The sequence below is a fragment of the Microtus pennsylvanicus genome, chromosome 13, assembly GCF_037038515.1.
Source record: "Microtus pennsylvanicus isolate mMicPen1 chromosome 13, mMicPen1.hap1, whole genome shotgun sequence".
NCBI classification, from domain to species: Eukaryota; Metazoa; Chordata; class Mammalia; order Rodentia; family Cricetidae; genus Microtus; species Microtus pennsylvanicus.
In genome coordinates this window covers 75,471,584-75,499,079 of record NC_134591.1, presented here as the reverse complement: position 1 = coordinate 75,499,079, position 27,496 = coordinate 75,471,584, and the positions used below count along the sequence as shown (strand labels likewise).

The window sequence follows — 27,496 nt, the reverse complement described above, 5'->3', positions numbered from 1 at the left end:
CTGCCTCAGCCACTCTAGTGCTAGGATTATTGACTTGCTGCAGTCCAACAAGTCCTTTTTGGTTTGGTTTTGTTTTTTTGGGACAGGGTTTCTTTGTAGCTTTGGAGGCTGTCCTAGAATTTACTCTGTAGACCAGGCTGGCCCCAGACTCACAGAGATCCACCTGCCTCTGCCTCCCAAGTGCTAGGATTAAAGGCATGCATCACCACTGCCTGGCTGAATATCTATGTATTGGTATCTTGTGATTTTAGTGTATGTGTTTAGTGAGCAGATCCCAGGCAAAGAGAAGAAGCCACACTAGGATGGGAGCTGGCGCTAGAAGTGCCCGTGGTGGGCAGGGGTGTGCATGGCAGGCCTCAGTGGTAGTGTTACGTTGAGCATTTGTATTAGCTTCTCTGGAGGAACAGAAGCAACTGAATGTACACATGTGTTATAAGAGGGGATTGATTAGCCTCGCTACACAATGGAGCTGGATGGCCCGAAGTGGTCGTGCGCATGCTGGAGAGGCTGAGAATCTGGTAGCTGCTCCAAGGAAGGAAGCGCAGCAGTCCTGATAGCCTGGAGGCTCCCTGTACAGTGGCTGGTATCAGATCCGTGTTGAAGGGCCAACAAAGCCGGAGGATGATATCAGCAGTGACCACGGAAGCAGGTGGCAGCAGCAGAGACAACTGAAGCACTCAGAACAGTTTTTTTCTGGTACTGTTTTTCTCACAATGTTTTCCGTCTAGGTTGCAATTTGGAAGGTGCTGCCCACCACAAGGGTGGGGCCTTCCATGTCACTCCTCTCCGAAAACATCCCCAGTGACAAACAGGCACATCTCACCAGTCCCTGGATGTCCCCTTATTCAGTCAAGGTGACAACCAATTCCAATCATCACAGGTCCACTACTTACTAACTTGACAACATCTTTACATCATGCTTACTTTCCAGAAAAAGCCAATAACAATTGCATGACATTTTCCGAGAGGTCTTTTCAGACAGGAGAAAGCACTGGTCTCAGATGGACCAGCAAAACCGTTCCGCTCGAGTCCAGCTTGGTGAAGCAGTGAGGTTAACTGGGCTTACAGGAACATGAATAACTTACAGGAAGCTGTGCCACTGGAGTCTCCCGGTCCCCTGCAGTTCCGCTGCCTCACATGCCTTCCCCTTCAATGAGGGATATTAGTGGGCTCCACCTCTTGTAAAGGTGCCACACAAGCCATCAGCCATTCTGCTTTCAAGATGGCAACAGCCATGTCATACCAAATCCCATAACCCTTTACCCTTCTTCCAGCTCTTTCTCTCCTTCGGCTCCCTCTTCTGTATTGTTTCCTGAGCGTTGGAGGGGGTGATAAGATGTCTAATGTTCTTCCATTTAAGGTTGAGCATTGAGCCACTACAACACAGCAACGGTCACTGAATTCTCAGCATTTTGATCAGTTACTGGCTTCCTCAGTAGCGAAAGGGAAGCTCCCCTCACCAAGGCTGACAGCAGCAATAATCTATGTACGTAAATAAGAAGGCAGTTGGATAGGCACATCATGCTACTTAAGAGCAGTACTAATATCCCTCCTTTCCCCTTCCTTCATTTTTATGAGTCCATCTCTTTTTTTTAAATAAAGTATCTGTTGTTTTATCTGTTTTAAGTGTCAGAACACTTAAAAATCCGGGTTGTCGGGGTAGAGATAGCTCGGCAGGTGAAGGCATTTGCCTCCCAGCCTAATGAACTGCGTTTGAACCCCAGATCCCACATGGTCGAAAGAGAGGGCCTTCTTTATTTTTTTATTTTTCAAGACAGGGTCTCTCTGTGTAGCCCTGGCTGCCCTGGAACTCACTCTGTAGACCAGGTTGGCCTTTAACATGACAAATTCTGTCTTGTTTTGAGACAGGATCTCACTATGCAGCCCCGGAGTTCATTAGGTTGACCGGGTTGGTCTTGAGTCCTTGCCTGCTGAGTGCTGGGACTGAAGGTGTGCACCAGCTACATGCACCCTCTCTCCCCAAGAGTTGGCACGGAATTGTCAGGCACTTGCAATATCAGTAAATTGTGCTTGTTGAATGAAGACAGTGGGAGCAAAGCAGGCCCCTTACACTAAACTCCAGGATGCTTCCTTTCTTTTTATTTTCTATTAATTAATTAATTAATTTATATTGTTTTTTTCGAGACAGAGTTTCTCTATGTAGCTTTGGAGCCTGTCCTGTCCTGGAACTCACTCTGTAGACCAGGGTGGTCTTGAACTCACAGAGGTTCACCTGCCTCTGCCTCCCAAGTGCTGGAATTAAGGGTGGCATGCGCGACACCACTGCTCGGCTCCCGGATGCTTATTTCAAGTGTCCTCCAGTCTAGACCTTTTCCTGGGGCGGCTGGCCTTCTGTGACAGGGAGGAAGGAGAACGGCTAGCAGCCAGGGGCATTTAAGACACGGTGCAGTTAAAAACACTAAGGTAGCACACTTCCATGCATAGAGCTCTGGGTTCAGTTCCACACTCTGTATGCTGGAATAGGCTGGAATTCCAGTATTACCGGAGGTAGAGGCTGAAGAAGAAAGGAGTCAATCTGAGGCCATCCTCATGACATAGCAAGTTCGAGGCCAGTCTGTGCTACATTAAATTTTGTCTTGAGATAGGGTTTCTCTGGGTATCCCTGGCTGTCCTGGAACTTACCTCACCTCAAATTCAGAGATCCACCCGCCTCTGCCTCCCGAGTTCCGGGATTAAAGGAGTGCACCACCATGCCCGGCTAATTTTGGTTTATATTTTACCGGGCCAGATTTTTGGTATCTATATGGTAATTTTCTCTCCCTCTGTCTCCACTCTTAAATCTTTGCCTTTCAGGGCGTCAGACACAAAGTAGGCACCTCACAGAGACTTGAAGTGTTGAAGAAAGCAGGCCCAACAGCGCACGCCTGTAAATCCACCCTCCCCCACCAACCGAGAGGAGCTCTTAGGTCGAAGCAAGCCTAGGCTTCAAAAGACTTTCTCTTAAGGAAAAAAAAAAAAAAACTTGAAAGATGGAATGCGTTGCCCTCGCCACTTGTCCCGCCTATCCGCAGCCTTTTACAGCTCCACAATCATCCGGAAATTACGTACTGGGCCACACTGACCAATCGGAACCTGTAGTTCCGGTAATTTCCATTCAGTAAAATTCAAGTTGGCAGACTTGACATTTTCAGTCAACAAATCAGCAATGCGGGGCCTTTAGCCCCACCCCCAAATTGAAACTGCCGCTTCCGGATGCGAACTAACGTTTGTCTGACGTCCTGCCCCGCCAATTGGCCAATCAGGACAGCTGGCGGAGGCCCCGCTCCAGTTTTACCCAATTAGGACAACCATCCGAGGCCCCACCCAGAGGAGGCGGAGCCCCGGGCTGCTGGGGACCTCGGCTTCCCCGTGGAGGGCGTCCGAGTCCTTTTATCCTAAGCGGCTCTGATCTTGGGATCAGAGAGATGTGCCTGCACCCGGCCAGACCAGGTAGAGAAGGGGCAAGCGCCTTTTCCAGATCCGATGCTCACCCTGCCTGGGTGCGCGGGAGTGACAGGCTGGGTTCTGCTCTGCTCCCCACTGCAGACTGCATGGAGACCCGAGTCCCCGGGAGCGTGTGGGGCGGCAGGGCTGGGACAGAGCAGGGGTTCTGACCCAACCCGGAGTAAAAACTCCGGTGCTGATGGTGGAGTCTGGACCTGTGGTTTTAAAAGTGGGAAGCCCTTCCTTACACTGCAGACACCCCTTCCAGAAGCAAAGGAGGTGCTCCTGAGCTGGACCTCTGAAGGACCAAAGTTGCCTGGAGAAGAGGGAGGTTTCTAGGAACCTACCAGCCCTGTCAGGGCCAGCCTTCCCTAAGCGCAGACCCTTAGTCGGGAGTCATATGTCAACAAAGGTCTGTTTGCTCCAGAGCACTGCCAAGAGAGCAAAGAAATGATTCCATCCAGGTGTAGCTGGGTCGCTCATGGGTGAACCAATGAGTGTATTGGGGTCACTTCAGGAACTTATGTGACCCAAAGACAGGCAGCTGCACCGCTGACACACACACCTAGTGTGGGTTCTGATTCACCCCTGTACAGCTTGCAGGTGGCTCCATTCCAGATTTCTGTCCCTAGCCATTGTTTAAAGCAACTTTAAAATCTTGCAACTTTCTGAGGAGACTCTCACCTCCCACCAAGAGGGAGATGCTTGGATGTCAGGGGTAGTAGCTGCTATGCAACAACCAGGAACATACAGGTTAGTTCAAACCCTGCTTTGACACTAGCTATGTGACCTTGGGGTACATGAGCAAAAAAATCAAAATGTGGCTGGGGGCCGCTTTGTGTCAGAGAACAAGCTTACTGCTGCAGGTCCTGGGCTCAGTGCCAGCCCCAGATAACATAAGTTCTTAGGCTTTGAATTAGCACTCTGTACCAGTCTCTTTCTGTATGACAAAGGAATGAGATTAATTTTTTTGTTTGTTTGTTTGTTTGTTTTGTTTTTTGAGACAGGGTTTCTCTGTAGCTTTGGAGCCTGTCCTGGAACTAGCTCTGTAGACCAGGCTGGCCTCAAACTCACAGAGATCCGCCTGCCTCTGCCTCCCGAGTGCTGGGATTGATTAAAGGCATGCACCACCACCTCCCTGCTAGGAATGAGACTAATTTTAAAAACATTTTTTGTCTATATGAGCAGGCGCATGCCATGACACATATATGGAGGTAAAAAGCCAATTCATGGAATCAGCTCTCTCCTTCCACCGTGTAGACCCTGAAAACTGAACCCAGGTTGTCAGGCTTGGCCATAAGACCCTTCCCCACTGAGCCATCTCACAGGCCCAGGGGTCAGATATCTAAGGAAGGCCCAATGGGAGTTTTAGTCTCTTAACAGGCGAGCATTTTCCTGTTGTCCATAATCGTTCAAAAACAGCCTTCCACAGCACTCTGAGGCGTGGTCTTTGGGGGGAAGAAATAGCACAGTTGGCACACAAAACAGATGGGAATTAAGAATGCTGGAGACCTGCCAGACATCCTGGCTGGCTTGGTACTGATGGACTTTCACTGAGTGCTGTACTGAGCGTTTAACATGCACTGTCCTGTGTCGCCCTAGTGACGGCATGGTTGGGTAACTCTATGCTACCATGTTTATCAGGTTAGGACAAGAGGCACAGAGAGGTTAAGTAACCAGGGTAAGGCTGCAGAGTACAGGAGAGTCCCGGTGATGATTTGAATTCAGGCCTCTGTGACAGGTTCCCTCCCTCATCTTTTGTCATTGATCCTTTGACTTCAGATAGAACGTAGCCTGAGCATCTCCTGTGAGTATCTTCCAGCCCAGAGCCAGTGACAAGCTGTGAAAAGCTGAGACCCATGCCCCAGATGGCAGAGAATAAAGACCCCATTCAGCTTCGGCTGATCAGCCTGGGGCTGCTGAAGCAGCTGTGGGCTGGGCACGATGCCATGTGTCGGTCAATGGCCAGAGCAGCGTCAGAGGTGGGTGACCCCCTTGGTAATGCCCAGGCGGTGAGGAAAAGACTGCCTACCCCCTGTGACTGTGTCCACGCTTCCAGGGTCTATCTTATCCAATGTACCCATTTCACCGACGTTGCAAAACTGAGGCCATGGGAGGAAGGGACTGGGCTGGGACACCCAGAGGCCTCGGCAGAATGAAGACCTATGAGTCCAGAGTGAACCTGAGTGGCTGGGCACTGGCCAGACTGCTGCTTGAGTAACCTGACCTGTTTCTTGCAGTCAAACCTGGACTATAGCAGCAGCGGCAACTTAGAGATGCCACTGTCCCAAGAGAGTTCCTCCAGCTCCTCGGTGGCCCCGAGCTCACAGGACAAAAGACAGGAGTGGGACCCACTGGACGGTCACCGAGGAGCCACATCTGATAGGTCCTTCTATGGCAAGGACAGCTACAGGGGGGACTCTTTACCATCTGCCACGTGCCAACACCAGGAGCCCCAGGATGAACGGCAGCCCCCCTCAGTACCCTTGCTAGCCACTGAAGGTCTGAAGAGGCCACCAAAAGGTCTGGGACTTCACGAGACACAGGTTCCAAAGTCCATGCTGTCACGACCAAGCAAGCCATCTAAGGTAACTCAGGAGCACCTGGAAATCCTGGGGAGCTTTTGGGCCTCCGTTTCCCTTCCTGTCTGACAGACTGTTCCTGGACAAGCCTCTCCAGTAGGGGTGAGGCCTCTAGGAGATCCAGTAAGGTGTGTCCAGTTATTGCTAGTACATCTTTGCCCTTTTGGAAGAAGGAGGCAACCCTATTGGTCAGGTGGGAGGACTGAGGCTTGGAGCCCAGGCTTGTTCAAAGCCACACCCAAAGTGGGACCAAACTTACCTTCCCATTTCTGAGCTCCCCAGCTGAGGTTGGCGCCAACCTGGAGTCTAAGTCAATACCCAGTGTATTGTTCCCCTGAAACGGGGCCGCCTCTGGGCCAGGCCTGCCTTTCCAGCCCATGTCCTCCTTGTCTACTTCTTCAGCCCAAAGTGACCTTCTCCCAAGAGTCTGCAATGCCTGAGAGCAGGTGGCGCTTCCAGCCATACCTGGGCTATGATTGGATTGCAGGTGAGGGGTGGGGTTGGGCTAATCATAGCCCAGATACCCATGAAGCTGAATGAATGAGTGAATCAGGGCTGCTCGATATTTGAGCGTTTATAGAGGCCGGGCCCCTGCCCAACCCTAGTGGGAACATCTTCACGCTATTGCTCCTCTCCTGGCACCTCCGGGCTCCTGTCCTCCCTCCAGCCTCTTCTGCCTCGTTGCTGTCAACTGAGCACTAAAATGCATGCTGCAGAAATTTTGCCATTTTAGCTTTTTGTTTTTAATTTTAACTGTTAATTTGTGTGTGTGTGTGTGTGTGTGTGTGTATGTTTGCCTGTATGTATGTACATCATCTGCACGTCTGTAGAGGCCAGTAGCGGACATCAGAGCCAGGAACTGGAGTTGTAGATGGTTGTGAGCCAGTGTGGGAGGTAGGCACTGAATCCCTGCAAGAGCAGCCGGTGCTCGTTTGTTTGTTTTCCGAGACAGCGTTTCTCTGTGTAGTCTTGGCTATCCTAAAACTCTGTAGACCAGGCTGGCCTGGACCTCTGAGGTCCACCTGCCTCTGCCTCCCGAGTGCTGGGATTAATTAAAGAAATGCGCCACCACTGCCTGGTACAACCAGTGCTCTTCACCATTGAACCACCTCTCCAGCCCTACCTTAAGTGCACACACACATACACACACACACACACACATATATACACACACATACACACACACACACACATATATACACACACATACATACACACACACACACATACACACACACATACACACACACACACACACACACACATATACACACACATACATTTGGTTTTGGATATAGGGTCTCTATGTAGCCCTGGTAATCCTGGAACTAACTACCCATATAGAATAGGTTGTCCTTGAACTCACAGAGATCCTGTCTCGGCCTCCCGAGGACGAAGTTTAAAGGTATATGCCACCACACCCCACTAAAAGAAGTGTTTTAGACACACAAATAAATAAAGATAAAATGCAGTTTTAAAAGTAATCTGACTTCTGCAACCAAGGTCCTGGTTTCCACCTCCTCCTTCCTGCAGCGGCTCTCCCTCCCATCTCTGTAAGTGGCAGCTTGGTGAACTTAAGGAGTCAGACTGTGACCTCGGGCCCAGCCTCGACCTGCCTCCCGTTACATGTTTCATGTCCTGAGCATTAAAACATTCTCTTCCTTAGTATATCTCTAGAGTCCACGGCCTCCTTTTAACTGTCCCTGCTTTCCCTCACCTCAAGGATGTGTCGTGTAAAAACATGGCTGACTTGATTTTGATGGTCCTTGTCCCCAATGTCTCAGACTCCAGGCTTTACCCCTCCACCCTCACCCTCCATTGTCCATCCTGGAGCTCCTGAGTTCCTCACACATGCCAAGCACCTGCATTCGTCACCGACTGGGCTATCCTTTTGATTGGCCAAAGTGACTTCCTTGGTCTTTGCTCTGGTCACCTTCTCAGACCTTGCTTGCAGCCTCCTGCCCTGTGGCACTCAGCCCCCTGGCCCTGGCCTCCAGATTCCTGGCACCATTCAGTATCACATCTCCGAGTTCCTTGGTGACTAATTAGTCTTTCGTCCTTTAGAATATCGCCTCCTCAGAGTGGGAACCTTGTCTGGCTTCCTGCTCTTCCCGGCTAGTAAGAATGTAAGCAGGGGCTGGAGAGATGGCTCAGAGGTTAAGAGCACTGGCTGCTCTTCCAGAGGTCCTGAGTCCAGTTCCCAGCAACCACATGGTGGCTCACAACCTTCTATAACGAGATCTGGTGCCTTCCTCTGTTGTGCAGACACACATGCAGGCAGAACACTGTATACATAATAAATAAATCTTAAAAAAGAAAGAAGAATGTAAGCCAGGTATATGCCTATAATCTCTGTACTGGGTGGTGGAAGCAAAAGTGTTGAGTTGGAGGCCAGCCTGGGCTACATGAGATCTTGTCTCTGAAGTAACAGTATACAGTATATTTTTAATTCCAACACTTAAGAGGCGGAGGCAGTCCAGTTTCTGTGAGTTCAAGACCAACCTGGTCTATATATGAAGTTCCAGGCCAGCCAGGGCTCCACAGTTTCTGTCTCTGGAATAAATGGGTGTGTGGCCTCTGTTAAGGGCTCTGTGAGAAAGTTGTCTGTGGATGGCTGACTACGTCAGGGCAGACCAGTGCTCAAACAGAGCTGGCCCTCAAGTGAGTGGAGAGTCCTGGGGCGAGGTGGGGCCCCAGCCCATTAGCCCTGCCTCCCTCACCGGTGCTTTGTCCACCCCAGGGTCCCTGGACACTAGTTCTCCCGTCACCAGCAAACCCGAGGCCTTCTTCTCCATGCTTCAGAGGTTCCGAGAGGCCAACAGAGACGATTGTGTCTGCGACTCCCCTGAGTGAGCGGGCGTGTACAAGGAGGGTGGAGGGTGGTTAGGGGACTCTCTCACTCATCTTGCTCATCTTCTCTCGCCCCCTCCCCCCAGAGCTGTGATCCCAGGCCTGCAGGAGAGCAGTGGTGTGGAAGAGAGCCACCAGTGTGAGTGAACACTCCCACCAGGGCACTCTGAGCAGTGTGGGACCCATTCTGGCTGGGGCCTGGCTGGCTTAGGTCCTGCCCTTTGTAACCACCTCTCTCTGGCAGCTTTCAGAGATAACGGGGTACAGCTCTTGGGGCTCCTGTGTGTGGACCCAAGACTTTGGGAGGAAAGGGGCTGGGGAAAAAGTGGCCAAAGTGGCCCAGAGTGATTCCTCAATGGATGGTATGGTTTGTGTGTTGAGGGACAGCCAGAGGCCCTGGCAGCAAATTGCCCGGCTTAGGGGCAACTGTGGTTTATCATGGGTCTCACAGGTGTGTACTGTTACCGTGTCAACCGGCGCCTGTTTCCTGTGCCAGTGGACCCAGGTACCCCTTGCCGCCTTTGTGGGATACCCCGGGACCAACAGGGACCTGAGACTCTGGCGGAGCCCGCGCAGGTTAGGTGAGTGTTGAGAGCGTTGGAATTCCCTGGAGGTCCCACTGGACAGTTGCAACTAGAGTTGGGTACCGAACGTGGCCTCTGCTGATCTTGATGCTGTGCCTCTTGCACAGGGTGAGCATCCCCTTGTCCATCCTGGAGCCCCCACACCGCTATCGAATTCATAGACGGAAAAGCTTTGATGCCTCTGACACCCTGGCTCTGCCTCGGGTAAGCCGCCTGCCCGAAGATGCTAGAGGCAGGCCTATGTGGCCAGGATCCTGAACTAGCCCTGAAGAGAGCTTGCTCCAAGGCTCTTGCATGCTAGCAGGCCTCTGGCTTCACCTGGGCTGGTGTGTCACCTGTCCCCCACATGATGGGGGTCTACATGGGCACTATTTACTGAGCTCTTGGGTGCCATATGCACGGCTCTTAGAGGGCTGTTTCCCAGAGCCATGCAGACATCCCCACGCAGGCCACAGAGGCAGAGTGGAGCTGGCTGGAGAGATGGGTTTGATCCCAGACCTTTATGTTTCTATCATGCGTCTCATTTCCTAGTCAGGATGGAAGTCAAAGGGCGTCCTGCTCACACTGGGTGAAGGACAGGGTAGCTGTAATTGGGAGAAGAGAAGAGGGGAAAGACCCTTCGGCTCCCCTACAAACTGGTAGAAAGGGAGCATCTTTGATGTTGGGGTCATGAAGAAGGTTTAGTGAAGTCATGCAATTTAGATGTTCAGGGCCAAGTTCAGTGTGGAAAGGACTCCATTAATACCCACATCCTCTCGTCCATCTTGGGGAGGATTGGGGTGGCCAGTGGCCAGGTTAATAGGGACTGGTAACCAATGGGTAGATATACTTGGGTCCCCAGGGAGATGCTCGTGGCTCCTCAGGGGTCTTTCTCGTGTTTGTGGATGGCAGATGCGTCTAACCTTTTCTCTCCACAGCACTGTCTGCTGGGCTGGGATATCTTCCCTCCAAAGCCTGAGAAAAGCTGTGTCCCCAAGAGTCTTGACCTCTGGTCCTCTGTCTCCTGTGGAGCGCAGCGCCGACATCTGTCAGCCACCAGCCCATCCCGCCTGGTAGGGTCTAGGGTGTGTCCCGACCTGGGGTGAGAGGGGTCCAGGTAGGACAGATCCTATCACGATGGGGGCTCAGGCCCTGAAAACTTCGCCTCTCCAACTTTGGCACTCCTTCCCACCTGTCCGAGTCTACTTCAAGGTGCCGGAGGAATTGAGGCTAATGCTGGGCCCGACCTATCCCCGGATGACCCCTGCTAACACCTCCCTGTTCACCTTCCAGGCCTTGCCAGCACAGGTCCCACCACCAATCTGGTCAGAGCCTCAGGTTTCCCAGCTCCGTCCCGCCCATTAGAAGCCCTGCGGACTGACCACTCAGAAGGGAACAGTATTCTACCTGTGTCGTCAACCTCCCCTGAGGAGGCAGCACCTGAGAGATGGATGGACGCCCCTACAATGAGGCTGAAACCTGTCAAAACAGAAGTGGCTGTGCTGTTGAGATGGGAGGGTCCAGGACTGGCGCTGGCCCATCCTTCCTTCTCCTGGGGTAGGAACTCAAGGGTGGAGGGGGCGGAGACTCTGTCAGTAGTATGCAAATAAAACTCAGGGCCCTATACTTCCCATCCCCACATAGCTTGCCTTTCCTGCTGGTCCCCTTGATGTCCAGGTGTCCTGGTCACAACTGGCTTCACTTTGCCTAAGGGAGACACTGGCTACCTGCAGGCGAGCACCCAGTGAGCACCCATTACTTGGAGTGTGGCTTCTTTTTTGTATACTTTTTGCCATAGAGTCTCACATGGCCTAGGCTGGCCTGGAACTCACAATCCAAGGATGACCTTGAACTGCTCCAATCCTCCTGCCTCCACCTCCTGAGTATTAGGATTACAGGCATATCCACTGTGCCCTACTTAAGCTTCTAGCTTTTTCTGTAGCTCTCAGATCTAGAGGCCGTCTACCAGGCAAATGGGGTGGTTCCCCAAGGCAGGCTAGAACCAAGGTCAGTGTTACAGTACCTCAGGCCTGGGGAGATGGCTCAGTGGGTAAGAATCTTGTTATGTAAGTTTGAGGACCTGAGTTCAAATCCCCAGGACCCATGTGAAAACCAGACATGTACTGAGTGTCTGTAATCCTGTGGGGGGCATGAGAGGTGAAGACAGAGGAATTCCTAGCCTGGCTTACACATTGGAAAAACAACAAAGAAACTCCTTACCTCACGATGGAAGGTATAGATCAACACCCAGTGTGGTCTTCTGCCTTTTTATGCACACCATGGCATGTGTGCACCTGCATTCACACGCACAAACACACACACAAATACACACATGTACAGACTCACTAAAAATGTGTCTCATATCGAATAAGTGAGCTCTGTCCTTGATCTCAACAGAAGGGTTCTCTTGAGGTCCCTGGCATCTCCATGCCCTTTTCTGGGCCCAGTTCTAGAAACGGGGTGGCTTACAACCCTAGGAAGGATAAATTGAGAAGCTGATAGTTTATCAAGCAGCACATCAGAACAGAGCTGGGAGGTGTTAGGGAGTAGGATCCTGTTTCTCCCATCCCTTGTGTGCTTTGGGTTGCGTAATATTCCATTTCAGCCTTGTGGGCTGGAGAGTTAGCTCAGAGGTCAATAGGTTCTGAGTTCAATTCCCAACAACCACGTGGTGGCACACAACCATCTATAATAAGATCTGGTGTTCTCTTCTGGCACTCAGGCATATGTGCAGGCAGAACACTGTATACAGAATAAATAAAATCTTTAAAATAAAAATTTTCAGCTTTGGCACTGAGTGATGGCTCCCACTTTAAAGCACATAGTATTTGTGTTTGAGTGAGATGATTCTCTAGCATGTGAATGTTTGCTCTGTATGGGTGGTTGGGTTTCGATAGGCTTGGGGGGGGTGTGGCTCTGTTGGAGGAAGTATCTCACTAGAAGTGGGCTTCGGGAGTTTAAAGAGTCACTGTTCTGAGTGTGTTCTCCATGTGTCCTGTTCATGGTTCTAGATGCGAATCTTCAGCTCTCAGCTTCTAGCTCCAACTGCCACATTGCTGTACTATCTGCATCACTATGGACTCTAACCTTCTGGAACCATAAGTCCCAAATAAACCCAAATAACCCCTTCCTCTGTAAGTTGCCTTGGTCGTGGTGTTTTACCGTGGCAGTGGGACAGTCACTAACACACTGCTCGGTTGGGGCACACCGGTGCCTGTGACTCCAGCTGCAGGGGATCCCACACCCCTCTCTGGCCTCTGTAGATAATTTTGCACACGTGAGCACACACACATAATTTTTTTTCTTAAGTTCCAGTTTCAGGCTGGGGAAATGGCTCAGCAGTTAATATAGGCTGTTCTCCCTGAGGTCCCAGGTTCAATTCCCAGCACCCACATGGTGTCTTATAACTTTCTGAAACGTTAGTTCTAGGAAACCCGATGACTTCTGGCCTTTGCAGGCATCAGGCATGTACGTGGGACACAGATGTACATGCAGGCCAGACGCCCGTACTTGTAAGAAACCTTTTTTTTTTTAATGCCAGATTTATAGAACAAAACAGAGCAAATGGGAACGTGAACCGTTCAGAGGCGTGTGTGTGTGTCTGTCTGTGTGTGTCTGTGTGTGTTTTGAGATCAAGATGGCCTAAATGGCTTCAAATGTAGCACAATTAATAAAAACCCAGAGACAAATAATTGGGGTTCAACCTGAAGACCAGAAAAGCAATGCAGCTAAGCCACTGGCTCTTATCTCTACCTCAGTCTGAAATGGTGATCCTGCCTCCAGGAATCTCAGAATGGGACTGAGTCTGAAACCTGTCTCCTCCAGTCTTATATTCTGAGTGTGTATGTAGTGCGAAATACAAGATTATTTACTTCTAAAACAAGTATTCTATGCTGTTCTGATCTTGAAATTTACATTTTGGTCCAGCCCAAGGTCCTCCTTGGCCTTGCTCTTGGTTTGCTCTGAGCATGTCTGCCCAAATGGGGAGAGTGGAATATGGTTTCAGAAGCACCGCCTCCCAACATCATGACCTTAGGTATATTGTGTGACCTCTTGAGCTGGCTTTCACCGCTTATAAAAGTGTGACAATGCCAATAAGAGGCGAAGGGGACAATACAGCCACCCAGGGTACTGCAGATGTTACCCCATGTAGTGTCTAGATGGTTCACCCGCATGGTCTCATGGCTGGGATCTGAGCTGGGGTCTCCCTCCAGCGTCAAGAAAGAGGGTCTCGCCCTGTAGCACCAGCGCATGGAAGAGACAAGACACGGTCGAGGTGTGGATGGCTTCTGCAGGATTCCCGTGAAAGTACTGTGGTCATGTGGAAGGTTGTAAGTTGGACTGTGGTAGGTAGGGGGTGTTGGCAGCTAGGAAGACATTAAGACTCTCCTCAGCTCTTGCTGCTCCCCGCTCTAGCCTGTCGTACATCAGCATCATCCAAATCCACTCTCGGTCAGCCTTCCCCAGGCTTTTGCCTTTGCCTGTCTGGGAACACATAGGGATGCACCTTCTTACCCGTTCGTCTGGCTGCCAGGTTCTCCCAGCATCCCTCAGTCCCAACCTGTTACATGGTATGGCTGGCACACCTGCCTGTACCCTGACATTTTGTTGACCGTCCCTTTTGTACCTTTGGCCTCCTGGTTGCTGCACCTGCTTCCCCCTCACTCCCCATCTCTTCACGTGGCCCAGCTCAGCCTGGTCACGTCACTCTGGACTCTCCCAGATGTTCCTGCCTCTGGCTGTGCTCTGGCTTTTACCTACGGTAAACGTTCTCCACCACACCTAGGAGCAGTCATGGCCTTTTTTTCTTTCTCTCTTTTTTAACTTTTTTTTTTTTTTTTTAAGACAGGGTTTCTCTGTAAAAGTCCTAGTTGTCCTGGAACTCACTTTGCAGGCCAGGCTGGCCTCGAACTCACAGAGATCCTTCTGCCTCTGCTTTCTGAATGCTGGGATTAAGGCATGCCCCATCACAACCCATCGATATATTTTTTTTCATTCCTTACCACTTTTGGACTCAGAGCTCTGTCCATAGAGAGGAAGAAGGGCTGTGGGTGACCAGGGCTTTCCCTGTGACTAGCTCCTGAGGCCTGAGGGTGACTGTCTAGGACAGCTGAGGTGAGCAGAAAACCAAAAGGTGAAATCCAGACTGACGTGGCCAGAGTGGCTTGAGCTGGGGTCCACAGCAGCAGGGGTCCTGTGGGGGTTTAGGTGGAGATGGAGCCAGCCCGGCAGGAACAAGGCTATTCTTTGACTTTCAAACGGTTGAAGCAAAAAGCTCAAGAAACTGGAATTGCCCAGGAATCCCATGCAGGGAGAAGGAAAAGGCTGCTCTTCCTGAGAGCAGAAAGCCTAATCACACAGTTCTGACTTGTCAGACCACCCTGCAGGAAAGACTGGATTCGAAAGGATGGGCCAGTTTAGCTGGGTGTGGTGGTACACACCTTTCATTCCAGCTCTGGGAGGCAGAGGCAGGCAGACCACTGAGTTCGAGGCCAGCCTGGTCTACAGAGCTAGTTCCAGGACAGCCAGGACTAGGTAGAGAAGCCCCATCTCCAAAGCAGAGCAAAACAAAAGCAAAAACAAACAAACAAACAAAAAAGAGGAAGGAGGAAGAAGAAGAGAGAGGAGGAAGAGGAAGAAAAGAAACGGGTTCAATGCTGGTGGCCCCGACCAGGACTGCTTAGCCCTGCACAGAAACCTCATGTCAGGACCCAGAAGATGAACTTGGGGTCGGGGGGCGGGGGTGTCACTGAATTTCTTTGTTCTTCCCAGTGTGACCACATTGAATAAATTTCCCTTTTTCTGCTTTTCACTATGTTTTAAAATTGACTACTGAGAAAAGGTGGCCAAATCTGACTTATTAGGGCTGCCCGGTCCAGGCTTTGGCCCTGTTAACTCCTGTGAAAATGTTGGTGAGCCAGCCGAGAACTGAACCTGAGACCTTCTTATCGGCAGTCCGATATAAACATCCCATCGTGGCACAGATCTAAGTCCTTCCCCACCACAGAGTGTTTCAGGCCCCTCTGGTCTGGCACTGTCAGCGACTGGCTCCTCTTCCCAGACCCAACACGCAGAAACTGCTTGGTTTTGCCAGCCCCTACTTTTGGGACAGGCTCCTGCTCCCATGTTGAGAATCTTTGCGTCTGCTGGGTAAGACTGGGGAGCTATCAGAGTCTCAGCCTGGGGAGGAAGATAAGCGAAGACCTGAAGGACTTACCAGGTCTATGTTCTGGTGTGTCTGTGGGGTCCTCACAGCTGAGGTAGGTGAACAGGGACCAGGCTAGCCAAGGGACAGTCTGAAGATTGACACCTGAGAGGCTATTGGCCTGCAGGCTTGGGAGCCTTCCTGCTGTTGGCTAAGGTCAAGAAATAGAGCTTGCACATATGCCAGTGCATACTGTGCAAATGTCCCATAAAAAAAGGCTCAGGGAGGGGCTGGAGAGATGGCTCAGAGGTTAAGAGCATTGCCTGCTCTTCCAGAGGTCCTGAGTTCAATTCCCAGCAACCACATGGTGACTCACAACCATCTGTAATGGGGTCTGGTGCCCTCTTCTGGCCTGCAGGCATACACACAGACAGAATATTGTATACATAATAAATAAATATTAAAAAAAAAAGACCCTGGGATCCTGGCTCAACCTCTGGAGGAGGACTGCAGGCTAGCCCTGGGGCAGTTCCCAGCTCATGTTTCTCTTTTGACGAGTCGTTTCTTTTCCTGTGTTTATCCATGTGTCTGTGCCGTCAGTATTCGTGGAGACACTTGCCAACTCTTCCACCTCCTGGGAGGCAGCAGGTCCCAAGCCTCCTGTTCTCATGGGCTCATGGGTAGCTGTGGGTGGTAGGACTCTATTTGGAGGTCAGTGTCCACCCTCACCCTTGAGCAAGTCAGGACTCTAAACCTGAGCCGGAGCGCTAGCTGTGGTGGTGGGGCTCTGTCTGGGGCTCAGTGCCCACCCTTACCATTGGGTAAGTCAAGACTTACTTAGTAAGTCTGCTTCCTTGTCTGCCCAGTGGGGTTCCAGTGCTACCTACATGGGATGTTTGGGGGATGGAGCATGTGGTGCAGACACAGGAGCTCAAGGTCCCTGCCTGGCCATATGGACTCCCGATAGCCTTTGGGTCACCACATTGGTCTTTTCTGCACAGTCTCCTGACCCAGGCTGGGTGGGCTCACTGGGTCTTCCTGCCCTGCTAGACTAGGACTCCTAAGGGTGGGGTCTTCAGGTGAGGACTATCCCCAGCCTCTACTTCTCAAAGGTTCCAAGGTCATTGACACACGGAGAGTTCACCACATTCTGAGTCTCTGAAGGAGGCTCATTAGCGGCCCCCAAAATGTATGTCCACCTGGGATCTCAGAATGTGACCCTGTGTGGAAGGTGAGTCTTCCTGGGACTATTGCAGGTGTCTTAAAATAAGATAGTCCTGGTCAGTCAGTGGTGGCGCACGCCTTTAATCCCAGCACTCAGGAGGCAGAGGCAGGCGGATCTCTGTGAGTTCGAGGCCAGCCTGGTCTACAAGCGCTAGTTCCAGGAAAGGCACCAAAGTGACACAGAGAAACCCTGTCTCAAAAAACAAAACAAAACAAAACGAAAGACAAGCTAGTCCTATTAGGGAGGGCTCACCTCTAACCCTGGATGTCCCTTTGAATGACAGGCACTACAAATGGTGGCATATATATATATACCTGTAATCTCGGCTTCCCACAACACCCTTATGTGGGTGAAAACTGGGAAGAAGCCATGTCTGAAGAGACCCATTGGTTAGAACTGCAGTTCTGTGGAATAATGCAAGTCCAAAGGCTGGTTTATCTTGGACTAGTTCTAGCCCTCTGGTACGGTCATTCCTTGCCCACGCAGCATCCTGCGCCTGGTTCTAAAAGTCTTTTAGGATCTATTAATTTTGCAGACAACTGGCTTCCACCAACCCAAAAGCTCAACTAGTATCTTGGGCCTATGGGAAAGCTTCCCCCATCTCACTGAAACCCTTCCCCACAGTGTACAAACTCACCAGTGTATTTTAGACTTGCCTTGATTTATGACTTTCTTTGTTCTGTAAGGCTATAAAAGCTTCATGAAACTGTTTTCACTTTGGAACGGGGAATTAGGGTCTCCTAAGTCTGTGTTCCCAAGCTGTGACCACTTGAAATGGCTCCAGAATAAACTTCTTTCTCTAATTCCCAAGAGGAACGTGGTTTTTTTTTTTTTTTGCAGTTACATGCACCCTCCCTCCTATTCCCGTCTCCACACATGCCCCAGCACACGTACACAAGCAGGCGCGTGCACACACGTGCTGCAGGAGGTACCACGCTCATCACCACGGCCCCAGAGCTGAGTCATTTAACAGCCTTGGGGCTGCGTGTCTTTCACAGAAGCCATCGTTGGGCTTCTCCGTAGCTGAGGCCTCGAACTCAGTTTCTCTTGGTCTCACTTTTCATTCTGACTGCAGGGGGCCGTTTCGGTCTCTCTGATGTGGTTTTGACAGATCCGTGGCTGGTGCTCAAACCCCAAGCCGTCAGGCCACCACCTGCTTCTTCGCTGAGTCCATTAGGGCTGGGAGAGGCCCAGGACTTCCCTGCTGGCCAGCCCAGCAGTTTGAGAGTTGGAAGGTAGAGAGGAAAAAGACAGGAAGACCAGAAATGATGTCATGGGGGAGGGGTGTGGGGACAGACCCCGTTAAGTATGTCATTCAAATTTCCTCATCTTGGCCTGCTGAGGGACATCCGAGAAGAGCTGGTTCAGAGAGTTATGGTATGAGCTAGCTGGGAACACTGGTGGGGTGTTTGGGGGTCACCAGCCGCTGGCAGACTTTCCCCAGGGCTATTGCCACCTGCACACTCCACCCCCTCACCATCAGATTCGGGGGTCTTCCTGTTGGTGTTTACACACTCTTCCTGCAGCCGTGTGGGATGCTTGGAACCAGCTGCTCTATTTCCTTCCCCATCCCTCTCTTCCTCCTCTTTGCCCTTCTGTTTCCCTATCTCTCCTCCTTCCATTGCTGGGAATCAAACTCAGGGCCTCATACGTGCTAGGCAAGCACTCTACCCCTGGATTGCACCCCTAGGTTTTCTTTTTTTTTTCTGATATGACTTTGAGCAAGTCACCTCTAAACTTGGTATTTTTTTTTCTTTTGAGATAGGTTCTAACTGTGTAGTTCTGGCTGGCCTCAAACTCACAGAGATCTTCATGCCTCCATCTCCTGAGGGCTGGGATTAAAAATGTACATCGTCATGCCTGCCTCAACTCAGTATCTTCCTTTTTTTTTTTTTTTTGGTTTTTCGAAACAGGGTTTCTCTGTAGCTTTGGAGCCTGTCCCGGAACTCCCTTTGTAGACCAGGCTGGCCTCCAACTCACAGAGATCCGCCTGCCTCTGCCTCCCGAGTGCTGGGATTAAAGGTGTGTGCCACCACCGCCCGGCAGTACCTTTCTTGAAACATTTTTTTAATTTTGTGTATGTGTATATGTCTATGTAGGTATATGTAGTGTATGTGATGTGTGTATAGGTTCCCTCTGTGGCTAGTTGGACTTACAGGTAGTTGTGAGCGCTGAGAATCAAATTCGGGTCCTTTGGAGAGCAAGTGCTCTTTACCATGAAGTCATCTCTCCAGTCTCCTTAACTCAGCACCTGATCTACAAAGCATCTTCTAGGGGCTGGAGAGACGGCTCAGCGGTTAAGAGTACTGCCTGTTCTTCCAGAGGACCTGGGTTCATTTCCCAGCACCCACATGACAGCTAACAACTGTCTGTAACTCTGGAGATTTGATACCTTCACACCAATCCACATAAAATAAAAAATAATTTTAAAAAACCCCACCTTCTATAATACCCACTTTGTGTGGTATGGAGCAGAGAAGTGAGCATGGACTAAAAGTGTGTCCCGAAACCCCAACTTGTGTGTTCAAACTCTAGACACCTCATTACATGACTTTATCTGGAGGGAAAGCCTTTAGGAAGGTGAGCAAGGTAAGGTGGGGCCCCACTCCGGGAGGATGGCTGCCTTTTAAACAGGGACTTCAGCAAGGGGCGGGCACAAAGAGGCTGTGGAGGAACCTGTGAGAGGGTAGCTGTCCACAAGTCAAAGGTCAGAAACCCTCAGGAAAGCCAGACCACTAACGCCTGACCTTGGCCTTCAGCCTCCTAACTGGGAGCGGTTAGCTTTCTGTTGAGTGAGTGTTCCGGTTTCTGGTGTTTTGTCCTAGCCCTGGCAAACCAATGGAAGCTATTTCAAGTACACTGTCCCTGGTCTGGAATGCTCGAAGCTAGAACTAGTTTAGATTTCAGGATTTTTAAATATTTGCATACATATTGAAACATCTTGGGCGTGAGTCACAAATCCAAACGCACAATTCATGCATGCAGCTATGGGGGGAAAAAAGCCTGACACAAGAACCAGCGAGATTTCTCTTGGGGTAAATGCGCTTGCCGCAGGAGCCCAACGACTTGAGTTCTGGCCCACGGTCCCACACCGCAGAAGGAGAGAGAGTGAGTACGGAAGTCACCTCCACACACCTGTATAAATTAGAACAAACCTGACCAAAGCGGCTTAAGGAAGGAAGGAAGGCTTTGGGCTCCTGGCTTCAGAGGGACATAACTCCACACGACGAGGAAGGCCTAGTGACAGGAACACGAAGTGGCCAGTCGCATTGCGTCTGCAGTGCAGAAGCAGAGAAAGCTGGACACTGGTGCTCCGCTCACTTCTTTTGACAGAGCCAAGGATCCCAGCCCATGGGGATGGTGCTGCCCACATTCAGGGTGTGTCTTCCTTCCTCAGCAAAGGTTCTGAGGAAATGTCCTCACAGACATGTCCAGTGGCGTATTTCCCAGGTGACTCTGAACCCAGTCAAGAGGACAGTGAGGATCAAGCATCACATAAGGCCAGGGACAGAAATTTCCACGTATGGCATAATATCGGCACTTGAAGAATTTTGAATTTGGGGATGTTTCGGAGTTTGAACTTTCAGATTGGGAGTGGTCGGTCAGCTTTCACCATGGTGCCTGACACGCGCAGAACGCTCAGTAAATTAACAAGTAAATTAATTATTATTGTCTGTCCAGGAAAAGGCCCTGGGACCCAGAGATCTGTCTTCATCTATACACTACCCAGCACAGGAAGACCTTCCCTGCCTCTGAGGGTTGCTGTCCCAAGCCAGTGAGGCAATGTTTTCAGGGCTGGAGATGTGATTCAGTTGGCAGAGTGCTTGCCTAGCACGTTCTGGCCTTGGCACTGCGTAATCTAAACCATGATCTCAGCTTTTAGGAGGTAGCGGTCAGAAGCTCATGTAGCATGAACTCGACCCATGTAGCATGCTGGAGGCCAGTCAGGGAGCGATGAGCACTGGCTGGGTAGGCTTGCCAGCAGACCCCCGTGTGACAGGGGACTCCTGCCTTGGGTGTCCCTTCAGCATCCCCAGGGTTAAGTTCCATGCGTAGAGCATCCTCTCACCGAAAATCACTGGAGAGAGCAAATGGCACAGTGATGCATGCCTCTAACCCAGCAGAGGCAGAGGAGAGGGGATGTCTGTAAATTCAAGGCTAGCCTGGTCTACAAAGGAAGTTCTGGGATATTGGCCCTCTTCCACCTCATAACTGGGGTTGTAGGCATGGCTTTTACTTATTTATTTATTTATTTATTTTGAAACAGGGTCTCATTGTGTAGCCTTGGCTGTCCTGGAACTCCCTATATAAACCAGGGTCTCAGTGTGTCATCCTGGCTGTCCTGGAACTCCTTCTATATACCAGGCTGACCTTGAACTCACAGAGGTCTACCTGCCTCTACCTCCCAGAGCTGGGATTAAATTAAAGATTTATACCAACCATGCCTTCCTACTTCCACTTTTGCTATAACTTCTCAAGTAGCCCAGGCTGACTTCGCACTTGCTGTCTAACTGAGGATAACCTTGAACTTCTGATCTTCCTGCCTCTACTTCCATAAATGTTAGGATTATAGGTTTATGCTGCCACCCTGGGTTTTATGCAATGCAGGAGTTTGAACGCAGGTCTTCCAGCATGCTAGAGAAGCATCACAAAGAGCTCCTTCAGCAGCCTGGACCACGAGAGCTGTTCCCCCTTTTCTCTTTCACACACCTGGATACTGCCAATCACATATCGACTTTGATGACACAAATTGAGTCTCTGTGTGCTGTTTGTTTTCATCTGAGTCCTGGGGAAGGCCATGGGGACCAGCTGAACCCGTGCAGTGGGGCACTCCCCACACAGGGGCCCCAAGGGGCTGACCTGGTCATTTGGAGATGAGGGGCCCTCTCCTAGGTAGTCGCATGAAGGCCCAGTGAGCTGCGAGGCAGGCTTGAAGCAGCAGGCTTGAGATGACTCAGCCAGCGCTATTTCTCACCCAGCAGTTCTCAATCTGATTGGGTCGCTCGCAGTCCGAGCCCCTTCCCTTCTCAGAGCTGAGTCAGCAGCCTGGACTGGCTTTGCCCACTTCTGACCTCCTCTGGGGCTCACTCCCTTTGTCTTCAACACTGGGGTCTCCTGGGGCTGTTGGAAGTCCCCCTAAAGCCTTCTTAAGGTCTGCCCAGCATCCCTTTCTTCCTCTTCCTTTATTTAGGTCTCAGAAAGAGTTCTCTCTTAGGAGAAGCTGTCCCTGATCACAGACCCCACAGTCAGAATTGGCCATTCTTCTGTCAGGACTGTCACCTTCCCCAGCTCTAAGGAAGCCTGGTCCAGCCTGTGCTCACTGCCTTCCTTCTTGTTCCTTGCTCATATCCAGTCATCAGCAAACTGCCTCAGTTTTACCCCAAACTTGGTCTAGAATTTGGTTCCTTGTCTCCTCACTGCTCCTGCCTGGTGGGAGCCTCCATTTCCTTTATCCTGACGAAGCAGAGAGCTCCTATGTGCCCTTCCTCCACACCTGTTTTCAACATAGCAGACCTCAACTGCCTGCCTGGGAAGAGACACACCCCATAGTGGCCTCTCAGCAGGTATAGAATCCCACCCACCCTCTGCCCCTTACCAGACCTCTCCTCTTCTTCCGTCCCTCACCCTGCCAGCCTCAGGGGTAGCCCACTCCTACCTCAGGGCCTTTGCACTGGCTGCAACTGGCCTTCTCTGTTTGCCTGGCTCCTTCTCTCTCCTACTTCAAGAAGCCACTTTCTCGGGGAGGTCTTTCTGATCACGTGATGTGACAAAGCCATCAACCCCTGGACTTCACCCACATCAGGTCATGCCCCACCTCGTTTGCTCCCCTAGTGTTCTGACCACCACATAGCTGTGTGCTCCTTTGCTCCGGCACAGGCCGCCATTTTTTTTTTCTTTTTACCATGGCTCCTTGGACACGCTGTGTCCCTGTCAAGGGCAGAGAAGCTGCACCAGGCTTTTGGTTTTGCTTTGACACAGGACCTCTGTATTCTTGTCCAGTCTTGAACTTCCTTTGTAGTTGTAGAGGACCTTTAACTTCTCATCCTCCTACCTCCAGCTCTTCCTCCCCAAAGCTGTGATGACCCACCTAGGAGCAACCTGGGACTTCCCGCCTTTACCAACTGGGCCACATCCCTAGTCTCTGCCTCTGGCATCTGGATGGTGAGTGCTGAGAGACGTGGGCCCCAGTAGGTTGAAACCGCCGCCAGGTGGGCCCTGGGGCTGCTGGCACCTCTTTCCTTAGGAGAGGCTGAATCCCTGGCCTCAAGTTCTTGTTCCCTGATGGTGGTCTGCGGGAGAGGCTGCTGGTGGCCGAGGGGCTGCTGCTGTCCCTCAGGATCTGGGTCAGTCAGGTGGGGGAAGGTTTATAGAGTGGAGCCTCCCATCCCTGCTGTCTGGGGGGGGGCCCTGAGATGCCTTCAGATGCCAACCCAAAACACAACAAGTTGTTGGGAGTTATGACTGACAGATGGGTTTTTCTCAGCTGTTCTTGTCCCTAGAGGTGACGTCACAACCTTCAGATCCAGTGGACGCCTGAGTGGGTTAACACCCCGGTTTCCCCACATCTCCAAGGTTTTGTGACTGGGGGCCTCAGGCTAATGTGGTCCTTCTGTTTGTAAAGAAGGCAGACTTGGCTGGCACTGGTCCTACGTGGCTGCTTATTGGCATTGACTGGGGAAATCTCCAAGGAATTTTCTGAGAGAGTCACTCATGGAAGGACGGGGTCTTTCCTCTCTGAGAACCTCCTGCCTGGGGCAGTAACAGCAAGGGTGACGGCTCCGAGGGCCAGACATGTCTTGGCTCTCTTTGGTCTGCTCAGCATGCCCCCTCCAGGGATCCCCAGTAGCAGATCTCACATCCTTCTGTCAAGCGTCCTAGGACACCTGTCCTTGGTCACAATTAGGGCCACCTGTTTACATCTACTGTCACAAGCATGATTTACACTGGCCGCATTCACAGTTTTGAATGAGTGAATTTAAGTTGTGTAGCAGGGATAATTGAAAACAATAAGCCAGGTTGTGGTAGCACATGCCTTTAATCCTAGCACTCAGGAGGCAGAGGCAGGCGGATCTCTGTTGAAAGACCCTCGACGAGGACCTCTTTTCGGGAGGAGACCTCCCCAACGCCAAGGAACAGGCCGAGACCACACGGATGCAAATCGCAAGAGGTTTATTGAGTAGACACGGGTACCCGTGGGCAGCAAGATCTCTCGGAAGATTTGCGCACCTGCCAACTGGAGGGCGGGCTTTTTATAGGGAAGAGCAAAAAGCAAGTTTACAGAAGCAAAAGCGTGGTTATCGATCGACCGGAATGAGGCGGGGGCATGAATGGTTTCCCCTCTCAGCATGGGTGTCAGCAAGAAGCAAGTTTACAGAAGCAAAAGCGTGGTTATCGGAATGCGGCGGGGGGCATGAAAGGTTTCCTCTCTCAGCATGGATGCCTGGCAACAGTCATCCTGTTCCTATCTTATAACTAACCTGCTTTGTTGACATCCTATCTTATTGACATCTTGCCTTGCAGTCTTCCTATCTCTATCTCCTGCTCTCTCAGGCACCTGGGATGTTCTTACGGGAGCAGGCTGGCTGCTGATCCGGAGATTTGTTTAAAACAAACAGGACGTTCCCCCGGGAGCATGCTAGCTGCGGGTTTTGAGGAGGGGGTCTGTGGGGTCTTTCATTTCCCCCTTTTTCTTTTTTGTTAATGAGTTAAATCTTTTACTCAAAGCAATTACAGAACCTCGGTATCTTGTTGTGGTAACATGTGATACTGATGGGTCAGTACTAGGGCCTGAATGACTGACAGCCTATCTTTTATAAACTGGACCAGGCGGTTTAAGATGCAAGGCCCAAACAGGAGTAGCAGAAGGAGGATAATCAAGGGACCCATCAAAGAAGACAATAGAGTTGTAAACCAGGGAGACTTATTGAACCATCCTTCGAACCATCCTTGTTGTGATTCGAACAGTTTTTGTCTCTGTCTTAACCTTTCTCTAAGCTTTGTCATATTGTCTCTCACCAGCCCAGTGTGATCCACATAGAAGCAGCATTCCTCTTTGAGCGCCGTACATAACCCTCCCTCTCGCAAAAACAACATGTCTAGCCCCCTCCTGTTTTGTAAGACTACCTCTGAGAGGGAGGTTAAGGACTTTTCGAGTGCGCTAACCGATTCTTCCAGTGCCTTGATATCAGTATGCATGGCTGCCTGAAGTTGTCTAAATTGGCTGGTCTCCATAAGAGCAGTGGTCCCTGTGCCCACCCCTGCCGCTATTCCCCCCATAGTGATGCCTCCCAGCAATAAGGCCAAAGTTAGGGAGGCCGGTTCTCTCCTAAATCGGGGTCTCCCTTCAAAATGACTATAGATGTATTCAGGATCATGGTATGTAACTTTGGGCCATAATTCAATTAGCACGCAGTAATCAGAGGTTTCACTGAGCACAGCAGCTGAAACGCATGGGGTTAATCCAGTACTGCATGCCCAATAGGTCCCGTTGGAGGCAGCTAGGTAATAGGTTCCTCTGGACACCTTTTGGGTAGAGTTACATAAGGCCTGGTGGGTTTTGGGAATAGTCCCTATGCAAAGTCCCTGTCCAGATACTTCAGACAGGGTCAGCTTATGCTGGGGGATGGAAGTGCAGCTGGTGGATGCAGAGGTTTGGTTGGTGTAGTTACCTAGAACGGCCACTCCTTCATAGTAAGGGGGTCTTGAGACCAGACATAGCCAGCAATCTTGGGTCTTGTTCGGATCTGTGAAATTGAGAGCCAGATAGGCCCCTTGTACCAAGTTGAGTAGTCTATCCCCTGTTCCAGGTTGACGGGGAGACAGGGTAGTGGTAGTTGTGGTGGGTGTGCTAGGGGTACTATTGCTGGCTAAGGGGGTCATTGAGGTGTTATGATGTGCTGCTGGGGGTAAGGCTTGTGCAGGCTGAGAAGGGGATTTTTGTTCTGGTAGGACTGGATTTGGCCCTATTGATAGCTGAGGGCCTGCATTCATCACCTGTCGGGTTAATGAAAATATAGTGACAGGATCATATCCAGAACGGTATAGGCGCAATCCCCATGATTTGGGTCCGTCCCAAGAGGCCTTTTTTCCTTGCATGGTGAAATCTAGGACTAAGGGGTTGCATCTACCTCCTGGGGTGGCGCCCTGGACATTGGTAGCGGTAGCAGAATCATAGCAGGGGCCACAAGCTTTTCCTCCGCAAGTCCAGGGCCCCCTTCCCGAGTACCCAGGTGTGGTTCCTCGTCTGAGCGTGATTAGATCCCAGGTGGAGGAGGGTTTCCAGTAGGCCTCCCCCATCGTTTCGCAACCCCATTGGGCACAGTAACCGTCCCCCGGCCCTCCACACCCCTTTTGTGTGTTTTGTCCTGGACAAACATAGAAGTCTTTGTTCCTGGTCCCATGTCGCCCCCCCGGATGATGGCAGCCGTATCCCGGGAATGGATCTTGATCTGAGGGGTTCCAAGACTCTCCCACCAAATCACAAAGGTCAAAGTACAGGGTTGGGAAAGCGTCTGTCATCGTTCCCAACAGGGAGGTGGCATTGGCTACTTTTCCTGTCATGAGATTTGTAACCCTCCAGGTTACATTGAAAACCTGGTGTGGACTATTTTCTTGTGTCGCCATCCCCAGTCTCAGTAGGGCCCATATAATAGTCAAGGGGCCCCACGGGTAAGCCTTATCTTTAAGGGGTTTTGAGTGCGTTGGATTCTCCATGCTGTCTCCGCTTTCTCAGCTGTATGGGCGGCCTTAACGTGCGAGGCGTGGATCCAGGCTGCGATGCCGTCAACCTTCAGTGCCGTTGGAGTGGTCAGAAGGACAGTGTAAGGGCCTTTCCACCGAGGTTCCAAGTTTTTGGTCTGGTGTCTGCGGACCCAAACAGTATCTCCTATCTGGAAGGGATGCGGTACCACCGGCTGGTTCAGTTGGTCTCGGTAAGCAGCGGCGAGTGGCTTCCAGACCTCTCTTTGCACAATCTGTAACGCCTGTAAATGGGCTTCCAGAGAAGAACTGTGAGCAAATTCGGCAATGTTTGAACCAAAGAAATTTATAAATGGGGGAGGAGCTCCATATAGGATTTCAAAAGGTGTCAGTCCATGAGGCCCCGGAGTGTTGCGGGCTCTGTACAGGGCCAGTGGTAAGAGAAGCACCCAGTCTCTAGTGCCAGTTGCCAGCGTTAATTTGGATAAGGTCTCCTTAATTGTTCTATTCATGCGTTCTACCTGCCCTGAACTTTGGGGTCTATATGCACAATGTAATTTCCATTCGACCCCTAGGAGTTTGGCCACCAACTGACTTACCTGGGAGACGAAGGCAGGGCCATTATCGGTGCCTAAGACTTGAGGCATTCCATACCTGGGAAAGATTTCTTCCAAGAGCTTTTTGGTCACCACCTTTGCGGTTTCGTGTTTGGTGGGAAAGGCTTCCACCCATCCTGAAAAAGTGTCTATGAACACCAAGAGGTATCTGTACCCATAGAGACCTGGCTTAACCTCCGTAAAGTCGATTTCCCAATGTGCTCCGGGGCGATGTCCCCGTACCCTAACTCCTGGACCAAGCTTGGTTCTGCCTGCGTTTACCTGAGCGCAGGCTTGGCATTCATCAGTCACTTTTTGTAGGGCTCCATCCCTGTTCAGGAGGTGTTGGCCTGACTCCTGTCTGTCCAACAAGGTCTTCATCTTCTTTGGCC

The 27,496-nt window shown here is 51.0% G+C and overlaps 2 protein-coding genes across 3 annotated transcripts; one reads left to right on the top strand and one right to left on the bottom strand.

The window, feature by feature from the left end:
* The first annotated feature begins 3,236 nt into the window (after positions 1 to 3,236).
* Positions 3,237 to 12,229, top strand: Miip (migration and invasion inhibitory protein). 2 transcript variants are annotated; one of them, XM_075945849.1, is made up of 11 exons: positions 3,330 to 3,450; positions 4,041 to 4,197; positions 5,227 to 5,426; positions 5,685 to 6,032; positions 6,429 to 6,513; positions 8,767 to 8,875; positions 8,963 to 9,015; positions 9,328 to 9,457; positions 9,568 to 9,664; positions 10,378 to 10,512; positions 10,733 to 12,229. In XM_075945849.1, the coding sequence occupies exons 3-11, from the start codon at positions 5,304 to 5,306 to the stop codon at positions 10,802 to 10,804; spliced, it is 1,152 nt and encodes a 383-aa protein (XP_075801964.1). In that variant the 5' UTR covers positions 3,330 to 3,450; positions 4,041 to 4,197; positions 5,227 to 5,303; the 3' UTR covers positions 10,805 to 12,229. The 2 variants fall into 2 exon arrangements, with proteins under 2 accessions (XP_075801965.1, XP_075801964.1); XM_075945850.1 differs by lacking the exon at positions 4,041 to 4,197 and having other exon boundaries at positions 3,237 to 3,450.
* An 11,733-nt stretch (positions 12,230 to 23,962) lies between these two features.
* Positions 23,963 to 26,533, bottom strand: LOC142834169 (MLV-related proviral Env polyprotein-like). Its single transcript, XM_075946357.1, has one exon. It carries the CDS (start codon positions 26,521 to 26,523, stop codon positions 24,538 to 24,540), a length of 1,986 nt encoding a protein of 661 aa, XP_075802472.1. The 5' UTR covers positions 26,524 to 26,533; the 3' UTR covers positions 23,963 to 24,537.
* Positions 26,534 to 27,496: the final 963 nt, after the last annotated feature.